The sequence below is a fragment of the Ciconia boyciana genome, chromosome 4 (assembly GCF_034638445.1).
Source record: "Ciconia boyciana chromosome 4, ASM3463844v1, whole genome shotgun sequence".
Classification (NCBI taxonomy): Eukaryota; Metazoa; Chordata; class Aves; order Ciconiiformes; family Ciconiidae; genus Ciconia; species Ciconia boyciana.
In genome coordinates, this window is record NC_132937.1 from 57524628 (window position 1) to 57543817 (window position 19190).

At 38.1% G+C, this 19190-nt stretch overlaps 1 protein-coding gene across 1 annotated transcript in view; it reads left to right on the forward strand.

Annotated features, from left to right (window-relative positions):
* Positions 1-19190, forward strand: part of TRPM3 (transient receptor potential cation channel subfamily M member 3) — a 288488-nt gene that overhangs the window by 159098 nt on the left and 110200 nt on the right. Inside the window, exon 6 of the mRNA XM_072858792.1 lies at positions 5404-5575. Coding sequence (XP_072714893.1) covers positions 5404-5575 — 172 coding nt within the window. The remainder of the gene's footprint in view (positions 1-5403; positions 5576-19190) is intronic.

The window sequence follows — 19190 nt, forward strand, 5'->3', positions numbered from 1 at the left end:
GTGTGTTTCTCTCCCTATATTACTTCATTGATCTTTCAGTTACGCTCAACAACTAGAGTATGGCAAAACTGAAGGTCAGCAGAAATTTTGGAAAAAGTAAAATACTTATTACTTTTAACAAAGGCTTTAGTCAGTGAAAAGGAAGAAATAGTGGTCGGTTTTTATCATTTAGTGCAGCAGAATGCACAACCCAAAATATAAGCCTGCTTTGTAGACTTGTGCATAAACACATAAAGGTGCTACATAAAAGCAAAAAGTGTTACCAGAAAGAAAGCTACTTTCTCACAGCAAATTTATATCTATATAATAAATATATATTTATTATACAAATATATATTATATGTAACATATTTTATATACTATAATATATAATATCTATTATATTATATATATCACATATAATATATATCTTTTTAATATATATATCAACCCCTTTCATGCTCTCTGTGTACCAGAATAAATTATATTTTTTAATTCCTATAACTTAAATGTTGGAAGCGCGATCATTGCCAGTTGTAGATGTTCTTTATGGACTTCATTAATAACAGATGCCTGTTCTTCTGAACTGCTCAGAATATTCAGAAAAAATAAATTTAATAAAACTCAAACAACAAGTATACTGCAACTTGAAACCTACTCTCCTATACAGCTGAAATCATAAAAATAAGGAGCAAATATTGTCCCTTTTTACATAAAGCTAAAATTATATTGGACTAAACATAAGTTGAATCCAAACATACTTAGATATTTATTTCGTTAAAAAAAAAGCCTGGCTTTCTCAGTCTGTTTCTAGATAATGCTTCTGGTTTATTAAAGACTGCAGTTTCAGAGTAACTAATTTTTATATTAGTGCAGTTGCTGAATTTTATAACTATAACTGGAGGTAATGTAATCAGCAAAGTTTTCTCTAGGATGTCACCAGCAATGTTTTCTCTAGGATGCTCAAATGGTACTCACAGCAGAACCCTGCAGTCTTGCTCTACTTGCTTAGTTATATCTTCAGCTTTTTTCAGTATTGAGGGAGGGAATAGGGAGGAAATTCAAAAGCTGGAAGGTTGTATGCACTTCGGAGGGCAGGGTCACAACAGAGAAGTTAGAAGTCAGCCTGTCATGGAGCAGGTGCTAGCATGAACTTCCCAAAATCCCTGGACAATAAAAGACTAGACAACTTCTTCAGGAAAGGTGGGGACCTTCCGTGTTGTAGTGGGTCACCAGGTAATTATTAATAGTTGACGACTCAATTACACCATAACTCAATGCTGTTTCAGAAAGATGAGTATTATGCTGGAATTTAGTAACAGGACTGATATACGACCTGGGCAATCATTCATTTTTATGGCACTGGTCACAGCTGAGGCCAATGTCTAGTTATAAGACAAGTCAAGGAAATAAGAGCAAAGAGGAGGTGCAGAAAATATAACGAATGTTGAAAGCTTAAAGCTTAAAGAATCCAGCTTAAACAACTGGAATTGTTTACTACATATTACTGCTGAACTAACTGAGAAAGGCTTATTTTCATCAACACACCAAGTCCTGCCCACTCCCTTCTCCCTGATCCCATCAGTTGCTTCATTATAAACGACTTCACTCTGCCAGTACTCAGCAAGTCCCCTTCATTTTCAGAATACCACCTACCTCCCTGAGATTACCAAAGGTTATCCAAACCAGAAAAATTGTGCATTCAAGAATTAGCATTGCCTTAGAATTAGTGTCTCCTTACCATTCACGTATATGAAAAAAAAAACCATATAGCTGTCAAGCTTGATAAGTATGTAGCCAGAAGTCACCACTTTAAAGCGCAGTCTTTAAAATGCATTCCAGTGAGTCTTGTCAGAAAGACCAGCATTTATCTTACCTGCTCTGTATGTGTGTACCAGACAACAGGTACATCAGACTGTCAAGATGGGCTACACGTTTCCTTTTTGTTCTTTCATAGTAACCTGAATAACAACCTTAGCTTATAGCATGAGACTGCTTCCTTCCATCTCTCATACTTTGGTTTTACAGTGTCAGAAAGATTATGTTTTGCTTTAATTATTTTCTGCAGGTTTCAGAATAACGATAAAAGTTACAAATCTTGGGCAACTAATTAGTAAGTGTATATTACTTTATTGTCGTTGGATTTGTTATCAATTTTGACATGGTTTTGGTAGATATTTTGCAATTATCCTTCCAGAAAGATGTTATTCTTCGAGAACAATTTGAATTCCTGGGGAAAAAAAGATTACAAATAACTATAAATAGTTAGTTCACAAGTTTGTTTCACTATAACTTTTATCCAGTGCCAAAGTATCAGAGCACCCCTGCAGGTCGGGTCAGGAAATAAGTACCCTAAGGAAAGGTGTAAGGAAGAGATTCAGCTCTCTCATTGCAAACTACAAGGTGGGAAGCATGCCTGGGGCGAAGCTGGGGACTGGCATATTTGTAGCATATATGGAGAAATTGGACCATGATGCTTCCAGGATCCTCTAAGTTAAACCAGGAACCACTCTATTCCCTGGTGTACCCCAGGACAGTGAGGCTGCAGAGAAGGCTTAATTTGAACACTCTACTTTTTGAGAAGCAAAGCACTCATCTCTTTTCCCGCCACTACTCTGAACACCCCAAGTTTGTTGTAAATTCTTTGCCTTCACCTTCACTGCTCAGATTCATGCGTTGGATCACGACACATGTGTGCTCATTGTCCGTGGTGAGTTACCCTGAGCGATTTTTCAAGTGCTGTCCCTATGTTGAGTGTCATGTGCCCATGGGGAATGTAAACAGAGTGTAACAGTGCTTTTCATTGAAGCTAGCTGCCACCTCAGGGAGCAAAGGCAACTGCTGGGGTTAGCCCAGCTCCTCATCTATTGACAGAATGCCCTCAGCCTCTGCAGCGTGAGTACTGCTTCACATTCACAGCATGGCTGCTGTCACATTCATTAACCTATATTTAGAGGGGTTGTCTTGAGCATAAATGCTTCCTTTTAACTGTGCAGAGGAAGATGCCAGGGGACATTATTCCCTCTTCTCAATGCAGAAAGAGGATGAGAAGACATTAAAGTCAAAGTTTTCCCAACCTTTTAACTTGCCTGTAAAATGTAAGGGACTGAAAAGAACAAAGGAATGGGAACTGCAAGAGTGAGAAACTGAAAATCTGCTGAGTGTTGTGGAAAAGCAATTCACCTCAAAAGCATAGGATTTTCTTGCCTTCCTGAAGATTTTGCTTATCCTTTATTCAGGAAAAGAGTCTGACTGTGGTTTGTGAAATTTCTTATTAAAATAAAGTATTTCAGCTGTTGAACTGTGCATGCTGTGAACAGTTCAATTGAAAATAATTGTATCCTCATTTTCACATCTATAAAACTTATTAATAATAAAATTCACCTTGTAGCTGAACAGCAGACACAGAACCAAAGTGTAGCCTTCTAATCTGCCCTGCAACAGCATTACTAAGTCAGTGTGTGGAGACTTTGGTGCTGCAACTCATTAGAACTGCAGATCAAGCTGTCACCATTAAAAGTTTTGAGCAGTGGCTCTCGGGGACAAACCACAAGCTGTCAGTGGAATTGCATGCACAGCAGCTTGCAATCGTACAATGAACTGGCAACTCAAGTAATTCCTCTTCTATCAGATCTTCCTGGCCTGTGCTCTTTATATATTGAGAGACAGGGCAGGTATCAGTTTAAAAAATCTGTGACTGTTTTAATTTGATTTTATTTGATTCTTAGGCGTGTGAGAACGAACTTTCTTTTTCTTTCTGACTGTGGCATGGGACACATGGTTTCTGTTTCTGTAGAAGCTAGTTAATGAACATGTTCCAGCAGTGTATTGATATTTGTTAAGCTATATGCACCTGTAGCATAAATGTTTTATGAATGGGGCACCAAAAGAAACAGTATAAAAGAAACTTGAGCCAAAGCTATCACCTGTTCTCACAGTGGAGTGCACTGCCTTGCTGTTGGACAGCTGCCCTCTTGGTCTTCTCAGACCTATTTCCTCCCTTTTGCAGGATGAACAGCTTACAAAGTACCCTCTGTGTGACAGTTTGTAACAGCAAAAGAAGTCTGTGGGTTTCCCCTTGCCATCCAAGAGTTGACCAAAGCGCTGCAAGCATTCACAAATGAAAATAATAGAGAGATGATACACCTCTGGCCAAAGAATTACTAACACAAATTATTTATAAAGAATTATGTCTCAATTGGAGAGCTCTTTAGAATAACAAAAAGTGAGAGAAGCTAAGGAAGAAATTAATAAGTTAATATATTTCTGTCTGCAAGCATTTTTGTCAAAACATGTGTACACTTTTGTGAATTAAAAAGCGCAAGATTTTGTTAGATTTGCAAAATGAACAATGCCAGAGCTGTGAAGAAAATTTCTTGCAGATGAAGTATAGCCCATCTGAGTTTTGTAACAAGTCACTTCAGCATTTCTTCAGCTAGGGCTTCATTTTACAAATTTTCAGGAGTTTTGCCTTTCCAAAAAGACAGGACATATGTAAACAATGCACGGAACAATATTTCTAGCAAATGTCTTTGAATGATCAGCCAGGATCCCTCGACCCAACACTAATTCTTTTGCCACATCAGTGCAATCTTACTTATGTCACTGGAGACCCACCAAAGTAGCTGACAGCCAAATGTGGCCCAGTGCTATTATTTGGTCTGTCTGGAGGCTATGAGTGGGATAACTCTGCAGCAATTTACTCTGTCTGCAGAAGAGTTTCTCCTGATGAAAACAAATCAAAGTGTAGCAAACTCCCCATTGAATAGAAGCTTCCTAAAGCTGTTGTGAACGCAAGCAGCTGCCTTTGTACTATGCTACAAATGGGCCAATAGTTTTTTCCAAGAAAACTGAAAATGTGGTGTAATATCATGTGTATACCACCCCAAGAGAGGAAGTCACCTGTATTGGTGTGTCTGCAGAGGACCTCCTGTGCTGGTGGCTCTGAATGAGCTAGAACAGGGGGCATGGTGCTGGGTGGGGTCTGTGAAGGAAGAATCAAAGATTTCGATCAGATGAAGTAAGGATTTATGGCAACGCTATTGAAAGACAGCAGCAGACAGTGTGTACAGTGTGTGTGTATAGTCACACAGACCTTTGGAGGACAGACCATTAGCTGGACTTAGCTCTGAAACAGTGTCCATTGATACTATTGAAACAGATTACCATGGAAAACCCTTTAAGCAGGGTTTTCTGCATCTAAAAGGTCAGTGTTTACAGGAGGTGGCCACACTGGTTTAAGTGCTAAGGTTATTTTCTACCTGACACATAGAAGACAACAGTGCTCGAGTGTAATATTTCAAACAGTTTTGATTTTTTTCTTTTTCTTTTGTATCATCTTGTCAGCTGGTATCTTATAATTGATTTAGTTCAGAGGGTCTTTTCTGTTTAGTACTTTTTTTTTCCTTTGTCTCTAAAACGCAGGTGGTCCGACCGTACCAGACGATGTCCAATCCCATGAGTAAGTTGACAGTGCTCAACAGTATGCATTCTCATTTTATTTTGGCTGACAATGGCACTACCGGTAAATATGGAGCAGAGGTGAAACTTCGTAGACAGCTGGAAAAGCACATTTCACTTCAGAAGATAAATACAAGTGAGTAACATTTTTCTTGTATAGTTTTATAATTGTAATTATATCAAAGACACTATGAGTTTAAATAGGCAATAAGGTCTGTATATTTTGGGGAGTGGTTCTACTGTCTAAAATGGTGAGCATGAGCTAATAAAAGCAAATAACGGTGAACAAAGATAATAAAATTTGATTTTAGAGTACTGTGAGTAAGGGTACAGAAAAAATATCTGAATTTGTTTCTGATAAGTTTCAAACAATATTTGTCAAGGCTCTTCAGGTTCAACTTAGGTCTTTGGTACCCCCATATCCTTAAAACTGTATACAGTTCTGGTCCCCTTTGTTTTGTAAAGAATACAGTGGAATTAGTAAAGGTAGAGAAAAGGGTGACAAAAAGTAAGGGAGAGCTTTTTATGATAAACACTTTGCAGGTTGGAAGAGAGATGACTGAGGTGTACAGAGGTATGTAAAATCCTTCATGGTTACAGCAGAAATGACTGGACAGCTCAAGCAGTCCCAGAACCATTGATATTTAGAGGCAGAGAGAGTATCCCGTAGAAGTGTTACTATATGTTTGCACTATGTTTATTAGTTCTTCCTAGGCAGCTATCATTAGCCACAGCCAGAGACAGAATATGAGGTTAGACAGTCCTTTCACCCCATCTTTTACAATCATGATGATACATTCCACATCATGATCATGGCTGAAGCCCCATTTTTTTTCCCAAAGTTATAATTTTTTTTTTCTTTTATAATCATGTACCACTTTCCTACATGAAATGAAAAGTAAATATTCTCCTAAGTAAGCACTTCTGCTTGGATAAAGTAAAAGATGATATCTCAATAGTAGTAGTATTATTTCTGTAGTGTACAGATGCTTAATTTAGATGGGGAGTTAATTTTTTTCTAGATATTTTTGATTTTTTTTTTTTTGCTTCTGTTTACAATCATTTAGTTTTTAAAAACTTAGTGCTATCAAAAGAAAAAAGGATCAGCTCTAGAAATTGAACCTAGGCCATACATAGGGAAGAAGTCTTCCTTTGGACATTAGCCAGACAGGAATTTTTTTAGTCTCACAATCCTCAGTGTTGTACCTGCATAAGCTACCTTTAGGAATGAAAACAGAGCTCATTTTTCAAAAGTGATCATATGCACAGCCTTTCTGCTGATACCTCTCTGTAAACATGCAATTTTGAGGCCTGGAACGATGACAGGTTTTGTGACATAAGGACTTGAAACTGGAATGAGACTAGGAAACACATTTAGACTCTTGAACATCAGATGATAATGAATTACAGGCAGGCCCAATGGGGCAAACATAAACTAGCGTGTTGGTCGTGCTTGATAAAGCTTTCTGTATGATGAGTATAGTCTGTGCTTAAATTAAAATGCTGTGCTACTTACATGTTTCAACACCACTGCGTGAACTACATGCACTACAGGCTTATTGTTTTTACAATGTCAGAGTATGTATTTCTTTTTCTGAGAGCGCTGTGTGTAGGTACGCACAAACGTGTGTATCCTAAGCTGTGTGTGCATGCCTATGCATTTCCATAGTGGATGGAGATAGTATGATCTAATCCCAGCAACAAAAATTCACATTTGAAAATGCCATATATGATGGAATCAAAGTGTAGAAAACTGTGCTGTAAATTATAATTATTCTGAGGACATTTATAACAAAAATGTGAGCTTTTGCAGTTTACAGCACAACATTGTGTTGGGGAAATTTTTATGTTACAAAATAAATCTCTAGAAAGATTTAACTTAATTCAGGTTTGGACAAGACTTTTATCTGTTGAAAAGTGATTGATGAACCTCCAAACTTCGGTAGTTAAAGTCAAATGCTTGCCTGACCTCTTCAAACACCTACAAAAAATGAAGGATTTAGCTTCTCTGGTTTCTCTCTGCAGCCCCACCCCCCAGGAGCCTGTATCTTCCTTTTCCCTTTGCTCTATGACAGAGTCTCTTTATCATTTAACCTTTCCCTCCCAAATCTTTCTCTCTTATAAACACAAAACCACTTGGGTCTCACAACACTTCTTCAGAATAGAAATGTGAGAGAACTGTTAAGAAGGAAGCTTTTGCTGCTAAGATTTGTACATCTTGGTCCAGTGACATCCAGAATGTTTCTGCCACATTTTGTTTTCCTTTGTTTTAAAAGAAGGCGACTGAGTCCTACCCAGCCTCTACTTAAGAGAAAGGTGACCATACGGACGAAAGAAGGACTACCTGCCCTGTTGGGTCAGCCGAGCAGATGGCCACTTTCTGATGCCTTTCCTTACCCTCATTCCTAGCAGAGCATTGGAGATCCTCAGCCCTGTGTGTGCAGGGGCACTGCTGCAAAGCCATCTTCATCCAAACAGAAGTGTTTGCAGCCATGCATGTGTGTCCTTACTTACCGTTTTCCAGTAGTAAGCATGTGGAATGGGGAAAAACACTGACAGCATCAGCCTTTTGTTTGCTGGAGGGTCAGGAAAAAGTACAATTTTTAGTTAATCGCCAAACAAAAGAGCAGAGGGCTAGAAAACAGAATTGATTTAGGAACTGAAAAACAGTTGGTAACTTCTTACTTCACAGCCTGTCCCTGAACAATAGTGCTGAAAGCAGATTTTATTCTTATTTTTAAGCCTGCTTGACTTTCACATGCTAGGCTTGTCATTTCTTCTTATTTACTTTCCTTTGCTTCAACTGTATCTTTCTCCAGAGGGGTGGTAGTTCTCCTGGATGTTTGGGATCACACACTATTCGCAAAGGGAAACTTCAAGCTTGTGCTCACCTATTAAAGACACAGAAAATGGTATTCCCTTCAAATAGATTAGGACAGTGGCAGTCTCTTTTATAAAATTTAAGATTAAATCAGGTCGTTAAGTATGCCAGATAATTCTGAAAGACTCAGCTGTTTTTGTTCCTATTATGGCATCACTCTTAGTCATTCAGCAGTATCTAATTTCCTGAATGAGTGTACTATTAAATAATAATAATAGAAAGCTTGCCTTATGCCCCTTATGAACACTAGAGAAAAGATTTCATTGAATAATCTGGTTCTACTCTACCTTTTTAGCTTTTACCACTTCCATAGCTCTTATTTTTTCCACAGCAAATATTCAGGAATTTAAAAATGCTTTCCAGGCAAGCAGAGGGCATAGTTGCATTTGTGGGTCAGTCTGAGTCTGCAGGTTAGGGACAGAGTCACTCAGCTGTGCATTTAGCTAGAGGTCAATTTGATGCTTCAATGCTCAGGGCAGGTCTTTCCTATTTTTACAAGTGAAGACTATTTTAACACAGCCCAGCAACCATCTTTTGCAGTGAGACATAAGTTTTCTCAAACTCATGAAGTTTCAAAGTGCATCATTTTGTAGTGAGAAATGTTGAAAGTGAGATGAACTTTTCTAAAACTGTTTCAAGATCAAAAAGGAAATATTGAAGGTAATCTGATCAGAAATGTTTCTGATTTCCAACTCACACAAACATTTGAGTCCTGGACTTTTTGCAGGAATTTAAAGGCAGGGAGATCACCTTAAGATATGCTCTGCAAGGAAGGAAAAATATCTTTGTGACCATCTCTGCCATATGGTTTATTTGTACAGCATTGCACAGATAATTTGACAGCTCATGTAAAAATTTTTACATTGAAATGTGGAGTTAAAAAAATTTTAGTTCATCCTATTCAAAAAAATATTGCATTAATGAGCAGAAAGTTTTCATGACAAATGTACAGAGATTTTAAAAGCAATAAAATGTCCCAGCTCAAAAGGTGTGATTTTTCACACACAGTAAGTGGACTGCAGCTGTGTTTCCAGCTATAATGCTATGCTTATACTGTCTCTTGGCATGCAGGGTTCTACAGCATGTCAGGCTGATGTAATTCATTGCTGCCAGTTTACTGATTTCCGATTCACTGCTTCTGGAAGTGCTCATAATACTAAACTCTGTCTCACTGCCTTGAGCGTAAATGGTTTCACAGCTATTCATACAATGAGAGGTTTCATATGGGCTGGAAAAGACCTCTGAAGGTCCCCAGTCTGAGTCTCCTCTCAGAGTGGACTACTGTCAGTGCTAGGTAAGCTTGTCCGTAGCTTTGTTTAGCCAAGTCTGAAAACCTCCAATAATGGATATTCAACCATCTATATGGGCTCCAGCAAAATGTTTGGAAACTTTCCCCACCCCACCATCAATGTCTGATCTGGAGCCCCCAAACCCCTATTTGTGGCCAGTTTCCCTTCATAGGGCCTGGCCCTAGCAAGAAGAGTGTGGCTCTAACACCTTTTTAACACTCCTGCAGACAGTTGTAGGCAGGTATTAGATTACTCCTTGGACTTCTTTTCAAAAGGTTAAACAAACCCTGCTGTCTCAAAATCTCCTCTTCAGACATATGCTCTAGGCCACTATATACCTTAGCAGCTTTTCTCTGGATGCTCACCTGTTTCTCCTCATCCTTCTTGAAGTGGACAGTGCAAACCTGAACCCAGTACTTCAGATGTAGCCCCGCTAGTGATGTGCACTTGACACACTTCTCTAATGTAGCAAAAGTGCATGGTTTGCCTTATGTGCACTGAGAGCATGCTGTTGGATCACATTCAGATTGGCATCCACTGTAATCCCAGGTCCATGACATATGGATCTAGTTATCTGATTAGAACAAAAGCTACAAGTTTTACTCTGAACAGTCAAGTAGTTTACCTTGTTGGAATCCTTTACCAAGAATTAACACAGAAAAATTGCAATTTATGTGGGATTTTTCAAGTTTGGACTTCATTTTCCCAAAAATCGCACAAGTCCTTATTGTCTTTGAGCCCTGAAATAACTTTCAGTTTCAAAACATGTGGTCTAATTGACTGTCTTTATAAGGATAACTAAAAGTCATTAGGCATTCATCCTCAAGAGATAGTCTGCCATGATACTGTACACCTAGAATTTAATTATGCTTTTTCTAAAATTCTTGTGTATCCCTCAAGCTCCTCTCATCTACAGTATTCCTTGATTAAAGTCATTCTAAAGTCTTATGTTTCAGCACTCAATTTTATTCAGAAGAAGTAGGGATCAACGTATCCTCTAAAATGCTGAGAACTTCTTTTATTTTCTAGAATCCCATACACAATACATTTTTTCCTCCCCCTGATGCCTGGGAAGTCTTCTGCACATTGTAGATTTTTCGTTCCCTTGCAGCTGCTTTTCCCCAACTATTGTATACTTACTTACACCTTCTTTCCAATGGGTCACAATGGTGCAAAGAAATGTTTCAAAAGAAACTGTTTAAAATAAAAGAGGTAGAACAATTTTCACCAGAAAACTGGTATTGGCACTGGATTAGAAATCAACAAATATCTTATGATCCTGCAAGATGTGAAAGTCAGCTAGTCTTTTTTTTCCCATCCTGGGAAAATACTAGTGGCCAGTACAGAAAGAGAACTTAATGTATCATCAGATGGTGTAATCTATAAACAGAGAAAGGAAAGAAATTAAGCACCTAATTACTAGACATGACCTATTGCAAATTCTCCAATTATGACATTCCTAGACACTAACAAAGCATTTCTGTGAAGTGTGCTGGAATGGCCCAGTCATTTGCTGAGAAGTACATCGTCACCACTTCCGCAGAGCATTGCTGAGTAACACAATAGGTACATCAGTCTTGCCTCCAACCAGAAACACAAAAGAAATCTGTCTACAAAATGTGCGTTGGAAGTTACAAGTCATAAAATATTCATTCCTGCCACTCCATAGATGGTTAGATTAGAATAATTACCAATGTAGCAACTCAGCTAATAGGTCTGATCTGAGGACTGTTAATCACTTTCAGGCAAAGTCACTCCAGTAGGTGGACACGCCGTGGGTTTCACCCATTTTATGATTAGCCAGAACAATGCTTTCTCATTAACAAGTGTGGTCTAGAATTACTTCATATTACATAAAAAGACCCTTTACCAGTACTTACAGAATCTTCAAAAATCCTACCTAAAGTTTCCCCCTTTTGGCTCTGCACTCATGTATGCATTTTTATAATATGCAGTTCATTCCTCCTGTTTGCATTAAGGTCTTCAGTTCATCTGGTATAGTTGTTCCTATTAACTGAATTGTTACTAGTAACTGAAATATTCACAAATCCTGAAAGACCTTACAGCATGATTGCCAAGCACTTCCGTCACAAATGCCTACTTTTCTTTATATGAATGATCTTACTGAAGCAGGGGAGAAAGACAAATTATTTATATACACAAGATGATCACACGTAGCCTATATAAAAGTTTTTAATTTGAATGAAAGAGGTTGTGAATTAATTAGGAATGTTGTAAGCTTTTCTTTAGGAGAACATGTATAAGTATCTGACAGCAGAATCAGAATCTGGATGCGACAGCATAGCACAGCATAGCATAGCATAACAGCATAGCATAGCATAGCATAACAGCATAGCATAGCATAGCATAGCATAGCATAGCATAGCATGCATTTACAGCCTATTCTTGTGTATTCATAACTATTTTGGGAAATACAATCATTTTCTTTGTCTTGCATGTATCAGCACATACATATCAGTAACAAAATTTAAGTTTGGCATGTGTTAGACAGGAGTAATGTGCTTTTGGTAGCAGTTAGGAGAGCAGAATAAGCTTTTGTGTGATAATTGCAAATCTGACAAATGGCCTTCAAAAACATATTCATCATGTGCTAATGACATTTTTCTTTTAAAACCAGACATCTTTCTTATATTGAAAGCTTAATCTACCAAAAGATTTAAATCTTGGTCAGAATACTGCCAGAATTTTATGTTCTCTGTAACAATCTGACAGAGACTTTTACATCCTTAAAATTTGCTTTGGAAATAGATGAAGTCCAACCAGTGAGGCAGTGGTATTCAAATTGAGGTTAACAGCTGACATCATGGATTAAAATGTAAAAAGATCTAATGTTTGCTCTAATGATTTAAAAGAGGCTCATTTACTTGTCAGCTTGGACTACTTAGATTTCTGCCATTTTATAGTGTGAGACATAACCTCAGAGAAGGAAAGAGTAGTGATGAGGCAAAAGGACTTCACTATCACAAGGAAGGAAGATAACAAGAATATATAATGTCACCTAGACAGCAGGAGTCCAGCCTTTGCTGATAGGGGGGGAAGGCATTTTTCACTATGAAAACTCTTTATTCTTCATAAAACTAGCTACCACCTTCTTCTTCAGGCACAATTATGCAGAAAAAACAAAGCCCTTTTTGAGATTTTTAACAATTCTTTTTAACAATTCTTTTCTTTTAACAATTCTTACCCAAAAATAAGGTAAAAATGAGGTTATGTAACCAAAGACACATTTGAAACCAGAACATTAAACAAGAAGACATAAAGGCAATGCATGTTTAATTGCAGGTAGACTCCTTACAAAAATCAGAATGTTTTGATTAGTTTGGTTTATTTAATATCTTTTATAAACTCCTTTAACAAACACATTCTTTTAGCCTTTTTGAAGCTTACAGGTCCAGAAAATGGACAAAATGATTTCTTCTTCAAAGCCAAATGTGGGCTATAGATCAGAAGGAATTCATCTGCATGCAGCTGGCCACCCTTTAGACAGACTGTGTCACAAGGCTTTGAAGAACAAGGTGTACATTTATGTTAAAGCTGAATGTCCATTTATGTTAAAGTTGCCACAACAGATGTATATAGTGAGCCTCAACTCAACACTACTTTTCATCTCCCACGCTCCAGCTGCAACACTAAGACCTTAAGTGTTATCTGCATTGTGCTTCATCTTCTCTGCACTGTGTGAAAACAATAGAAAAAAATACATATTCTGTACTGCAGTTTTATTAAGGGCTGGTGCCTTGTCCTCTTTCCTAGAAACTAGAGATCTCGGTGCTTTGGTTTTTATTTCCCTCAAAAAAAAAGGGAAAAAAAACCAAACAAACCTCTGTGTTTTGCCCAAGAATCAGTTTGCACTGTTCAGTCAGTTCCACGCACTGAAGCATGTTGGTATTTCTTAGAAAGGTTACCACACCAAATCCTTAGGTTGTGTAGGTCCACCTTGTGATATTCTTACTCTTCTTTTGATTAGTACATTTCTGGAAGAATTGTCTCCTAGACCACATAGGGCTTCATGTGGAATATTACTATTCATTACCAATCTGCAATTGTTCTTATTTTAAACATGCTGTTTGGTGCTGAAGGTTTGCTCTACCGCTATGGTATGCTGTTTGCAAACAGACAGACCACAGGCATGGGTACCTGTGTCCTTGTATTTAATCCTTCTTCTTTATAGAGTTGTGAATGGAGTTGAGTTTTGGTAGGCCTATGAGAAAAAGTTACATCTGAGTAAGGAATTGATGGATAAAGTTGAGTGATTTGATTGGGTAGAGAAGGCCATTTGGACAGGGTAATATGTCGACAATATCTGTTCATGTGACCCGTGGACTTCCCTTTGTCATCCTATGCCTGAGAATATATGAAGGGGGCTGGGAAGGCAAAGGGACGTTCAACTGTCATCACTGGCATCTTCTCTGACCATTGCACCATCATCAAATGCATTGGAATTCTCATTTGTTTCAGATTTTTCCTTCATATTCTGTGCAGCCCTAGATGCATTTTCATAACTACACAGCTGGGAAGATGTAGGTACAGACTTCTTTCTAGGAGGGGAAGCCTGCTGCAAGTTTGACTTGATGCGTCATGATGTTGGCGGATCAGGCACTGGAGACAAAAATATCGTCTCAGAAAGGGCTGAAAAAGCACACGCAGGTTAAAAATTGTTCTCAAAGCACAGATAAGTACACAATTGATTGACTGCAAATGGATCCATAAATGCTCCTCATGGACTTGACTATCAAAAGATGAGTTTGTTGAAAACATATGTGTTTTCATATGATTGATATACAAGCAAAAGAACACAGGTCATTTCAGCTCTATAATGTTTGGACATTTTAGATTTATTGAATTCATTATACAAATCAGAACAAAGCCATAAAACCAAGAAACAGAGATTATCTTAGGGTGAATCCTTTTTAGTAAAATTGCTGCTGTTCTGTATCTCACCTGTTGTAGTTTTCTAGAACAGGTGAGAAAGGAGGGATAATTTTCTGAGATTATATAGTGTCCAATATGTTCACAAATATGCAAAATATGACAAGGAAAAACTCCTCAATATGTAAGTCAAGGCAATGTAAAAGTTGGTTATGTTACTGTGATAACTTTCTAAAGTGCTGGCTACAATATGTGGTAGTGCTCACATCCAAATGGAACCAGGGAAAGTACCAAGGAAGATTAGACAGAATGTGAAAATTACTGAAATTGTAGTTGCTCCTGAGTCTCTTAGGCCATCACCTACAGCTGATGAGCTCCAAGAAAAGTGAAACCAGTTAGGTCCTGTAGTACAGCCCTAATAAACAGTTGACTGCTAGTACAGATAGATAGGGTAAGTTTGACTGAAATCCATGAAGGTTTTGTGTGTGTGTCTTTGAAGTTGAAGTGCCAGCTTTGAACAATATATTGCCATCCTGTAGAAAGTAACCAAGCGGGTTGTTACTGGCTTGTGAGGCTCACAAATCCCAGGGTTTAGTCTTACATCGACTCTTCCCATGTCTTGCCTGTTCTGAGGACTCTCTAAACTTTGTCCTTTTGCAAAGATAGGCATGAAAATCAAAAGAAGATACCACAAATTTTTCAGCAGTTTTTCTTGTTACCATCCTTGATGTCCTTTGGAGAAGTTTTTAAGATCAGTCCCATATTAAATGAAGATATGGTCCAAGTGTCAGGTCCACAGATTTGTCTGTCAATGCCACATCTCATAGGATGGCAGATACATCACTAGGTAGATTTAGACAGATGAGGAAGGAGCACTGAACAAATAAAAATGAGAGTGAAAGTACTGAGATGAGACAGAAGAGAAAAGTGAACAGGCTGGGACAAATGAAATGCGATCGTACTCTTAGGAAAGAGGAGAATTAAAAATAGAGGAGATAAAAGAGGATTATGGATTAGACACAAGGAGACAGAGAGGAAGTGAAAGTGTGATTAGGATACCAAAAAGGAAATTAGAAAGATGAGAACGCAGAATGGAATTGACCATAACAAGAGGAACAAGGAGAATGAATGCAAACTACAAAGGAAACAATAAAGCTGAACAAAATAAAATTTATAATAGTAATTTTAAAATATGGTTGGAAAGCAAGAAAAAGAAAAAGGAAATTATAGCAAATGAGATTCAATGAGCCTATGGCAGAAGAAAAGTCAAAAAATAAATTGAAAAGCAAAAATTAGTCCAATGGTTGTGAGCTTTCCTTTATTAGTAGTGGTTCTGTGTCATTCTGTCACACATAATCCTTTAGTTCTGTGAATTTGAGAAAGACAGCAAATATTCTTAGAATTTGTTGTATTGGTTTACCAGGTCACTTTGATATCTCTAGACACAGGGCATGTAATGAGCCTCCAAACAAGTGGAAGTTCCACTTAATTTATGAAAATAGAAAATTGTTAAAGTTGTGCAGAAGAGGGTAGAATGAGTTTAGCCTCCTTTTTTTAAAAAAAAAATCTGTAAGTTTCTCTGCTCTTATTACTGAACAGTCCTTTCAAGGATTAAAAGAAATACATCTTTGCCATATCTGCAATAAGTAGTAACTGGTTCTGCTCTGGGGAAGATATTGGAGATAAGGGGTGAGGAAAAGGGAGAGCTGACTGTAAGAAATGCAGCTATGTGAAATTAAGTTTGAGCTGGCTGTGGCATCTGGGGGATGTTCCTGTCTCCCTGGGTAATAAGACCCAGCATCCCTCTCCATCATCCTATGAAGGCAAGCTACATTCCCTTTTTTCCAGTCGTGTTCACATAGTAGTTAATAATGCAATTGTTCTGGTGGTAAGCATACTGCGGCTGTGATTTGCAGAGCTGGGGGAAGCAGATCTATTGTATATGCAGGTGATCTTATCTATTTGCTATTGATGTTGATATTTTAGCCGAAATGGTTTCATAAGCATGAGGAGGTGTTTCCAAAAGGGCCTGAAGGCTGAAAACAATAGCCTGGAAAAAAAAAAGATGTAATGTTATTTCAATGTAACCTAATAGGAAGGATCTGGATTATTTCAGGATGTTCTCTATTATCACTTAGCCTTTCTGAGGCAGTTGGGACCATAGGCAGTACCACATAGATGTCCAGAGGTGAAGCAGACACATTTATGTGGGCAAACTTTTTAAAGACTGTTGTAAATCCAATACCATTTAAAATCTATTTGAGCAGCACTTACCCTGGGGTTAGGCACACTCTGTTAACAACCAAAGAGCAATATCTGTTGACTCTGTATTACTGTAAGGCAAATATTAGTTCAGAAATTAAGAATTACTTTCCTCAAACTTTTAAGCTCATGCTGGGTGGACTTTTGCTTATTAAAATTCCAGAGCATATTTAATTGTTTATCCATTCTGTGTAAGTACGTCTCACTAGGATATCCAAGTGCTACGCAAACACTTAGACCAAAATGCTTCTGAAAGCCACGGTTTTTATGTAATGTGTTTCCTTCAGCCTTTGCTGATGCAACACGCTGCTGCTTACTCTGCTAGCCCCATGAAATATAGCAATGGCCTGGAAGTTGGTCTTTTAAGACAGACTTCTTGACCTAAGGACTTTCTTTGGTTTTCTTTGTTTCAAGAACCCCCAAGTTCAAACTCGAGTTTCAAGACACCATAAGTCTCAAACCTCTGCAAAAAACTCAGAAAGAAATGCTATTTTGCCCTATTTCAGATATGAATGATTAATGCTTATTAGTTGGTTTCCACTCAAAAATCATAGTTCATCTCACATATTTCGGTTAAAACTCAGATCAGTTTTGATCACAATGTAGTTCAAAACTGTCACAGACCTTGTAAGTACATGAACTTTTTTGTTGAGCTTCACAACACTTTATCAGTCTTCCATTGACAGTTAAATGGGATTTTCCACTAAATGCCATTGATAAACAATCCTTGCATTAAAATGGGATGTAAAAATGACATATACCTGGGAAACATGTCATCTGGTGCAATTAAGGATTTGTTACACTGGCACTTGCTTCAGGATTAGACACCCACACGTGCAGGGTAGTTTTGATGTTTCTATTCCTAGTTAGTAGAATCATATGTATAAATTTGAAATTTCATTTTCAAATTTGAAATTTCAAATTTCAAATTTCAAATTTGAGGGATTATTACCTTCAGTATGCTAAAAGAAAACATATTCCTACTTGTTTTACCATGCTGGCCATTTGCCTTTACATTTATCGTTACAGTTCACTAAAGCTTAAGCCAGCTATCCACCACAGACTGGGCCCTTAAATGATAGATTAGGCTGCAACCAAGGGTGGGATTGGGTCATACCTCAGAGCAACACAAGTACTTGCTGGCTAGCAAGATCAGCAATTTGTCAGGGAAGAGAGAGGCACCAGCACAGGGCTTGTGAAACAACCCTGGAGCTCAGGGAGTTTTTAACTCCAGAGGTACAGATGGCACAAAGTTCCTGAAGTCCTATGTGCAAAGGAAGCTGTGGTCCAGATTAATGGGCACTTAGTTAAAAGACCAAAGGTCAGAGAGAATTTTTTCTTAATATCTTTGGGAAAACTTGGTGATTCATTCCTTATAATAAAGCAGCATTTTCCATTAGCTGAAAAAACATTAAAAAAAACCCAAAACCAAAAAAACCAAAACACTAAAATTTTCTCCATAGAGCAGACTAGGAAGGCAGGAAAATCTGGAGGAAACAGAGGTCTTAATTATGTAAAATTGTATGTGACAGGAAAAGTTTAAAATTATCTGGCTTTGCATGCAAATTAATTTTACTTCTGCACATGAAAGGATATAAAGACTTCACTTTCAGGAAACCTATGGGGCATTTGTGCTAAACAAACTGTGCAAAATGGTCTATATACATGCCTTTGAGTGCACTGTGCAGCTGCAAACACTTGCAGGCACACTAACATATATATCTGTTGATTTATATTTTTGGACTTCTATTTTATGACTGCCTTTGTCAGCCACTAAGAGAGCATTGAGTTTACCCCTTACAAAAGCCATTGTCCTAAAACAATTTTGCAGGTAGAAAGGTAGCTGTTGCCCCCAAATGGTAGACTTTTTGCAGGACATACACAAGTTAGAGGCCTGAAACAAATCTAAAGAGTGTTGTAGAAACTTTCTACTGCTAAGAATCCATTATCTCAGATAAGGACGTGACAACCTGTGATGTGATAACCGGTGGAGAAACCTGCTAATTTATGTACCCCACTGTCCACAGTACATCTAGGTCCAGGAATGTTTAGTAAGCTGGAGACCTGGAGGGTGGTGCTGTACAAAACTGCAAAGGCCCCTCGATCATGCGAATATACCTGCTTTCCCAAAGAACTGATGAGCCATTCCAGCTCAGTGTTGCCTTATACATCCCTCTACACACCTGCGGTAGGTTCAGGATTTCTAGGAAGGGTGAGAATCCTGTTTCCACACTGCACAGATGAGCAGTGTGTGCTTCGTTAAGAAAAGACTTTGAAATGTCAGGCTGACTGCACATGCACTATGTGTAGGTTCATGGAGGCTTACTCTCCCCACCCTTTGGGACAATTTGGACTCACTGGGTACATCCACGGTGATTGTCTTATTTGCACCGTAAGCCTTAAGTTCTTCCATTGCATCCAGCTTCTGG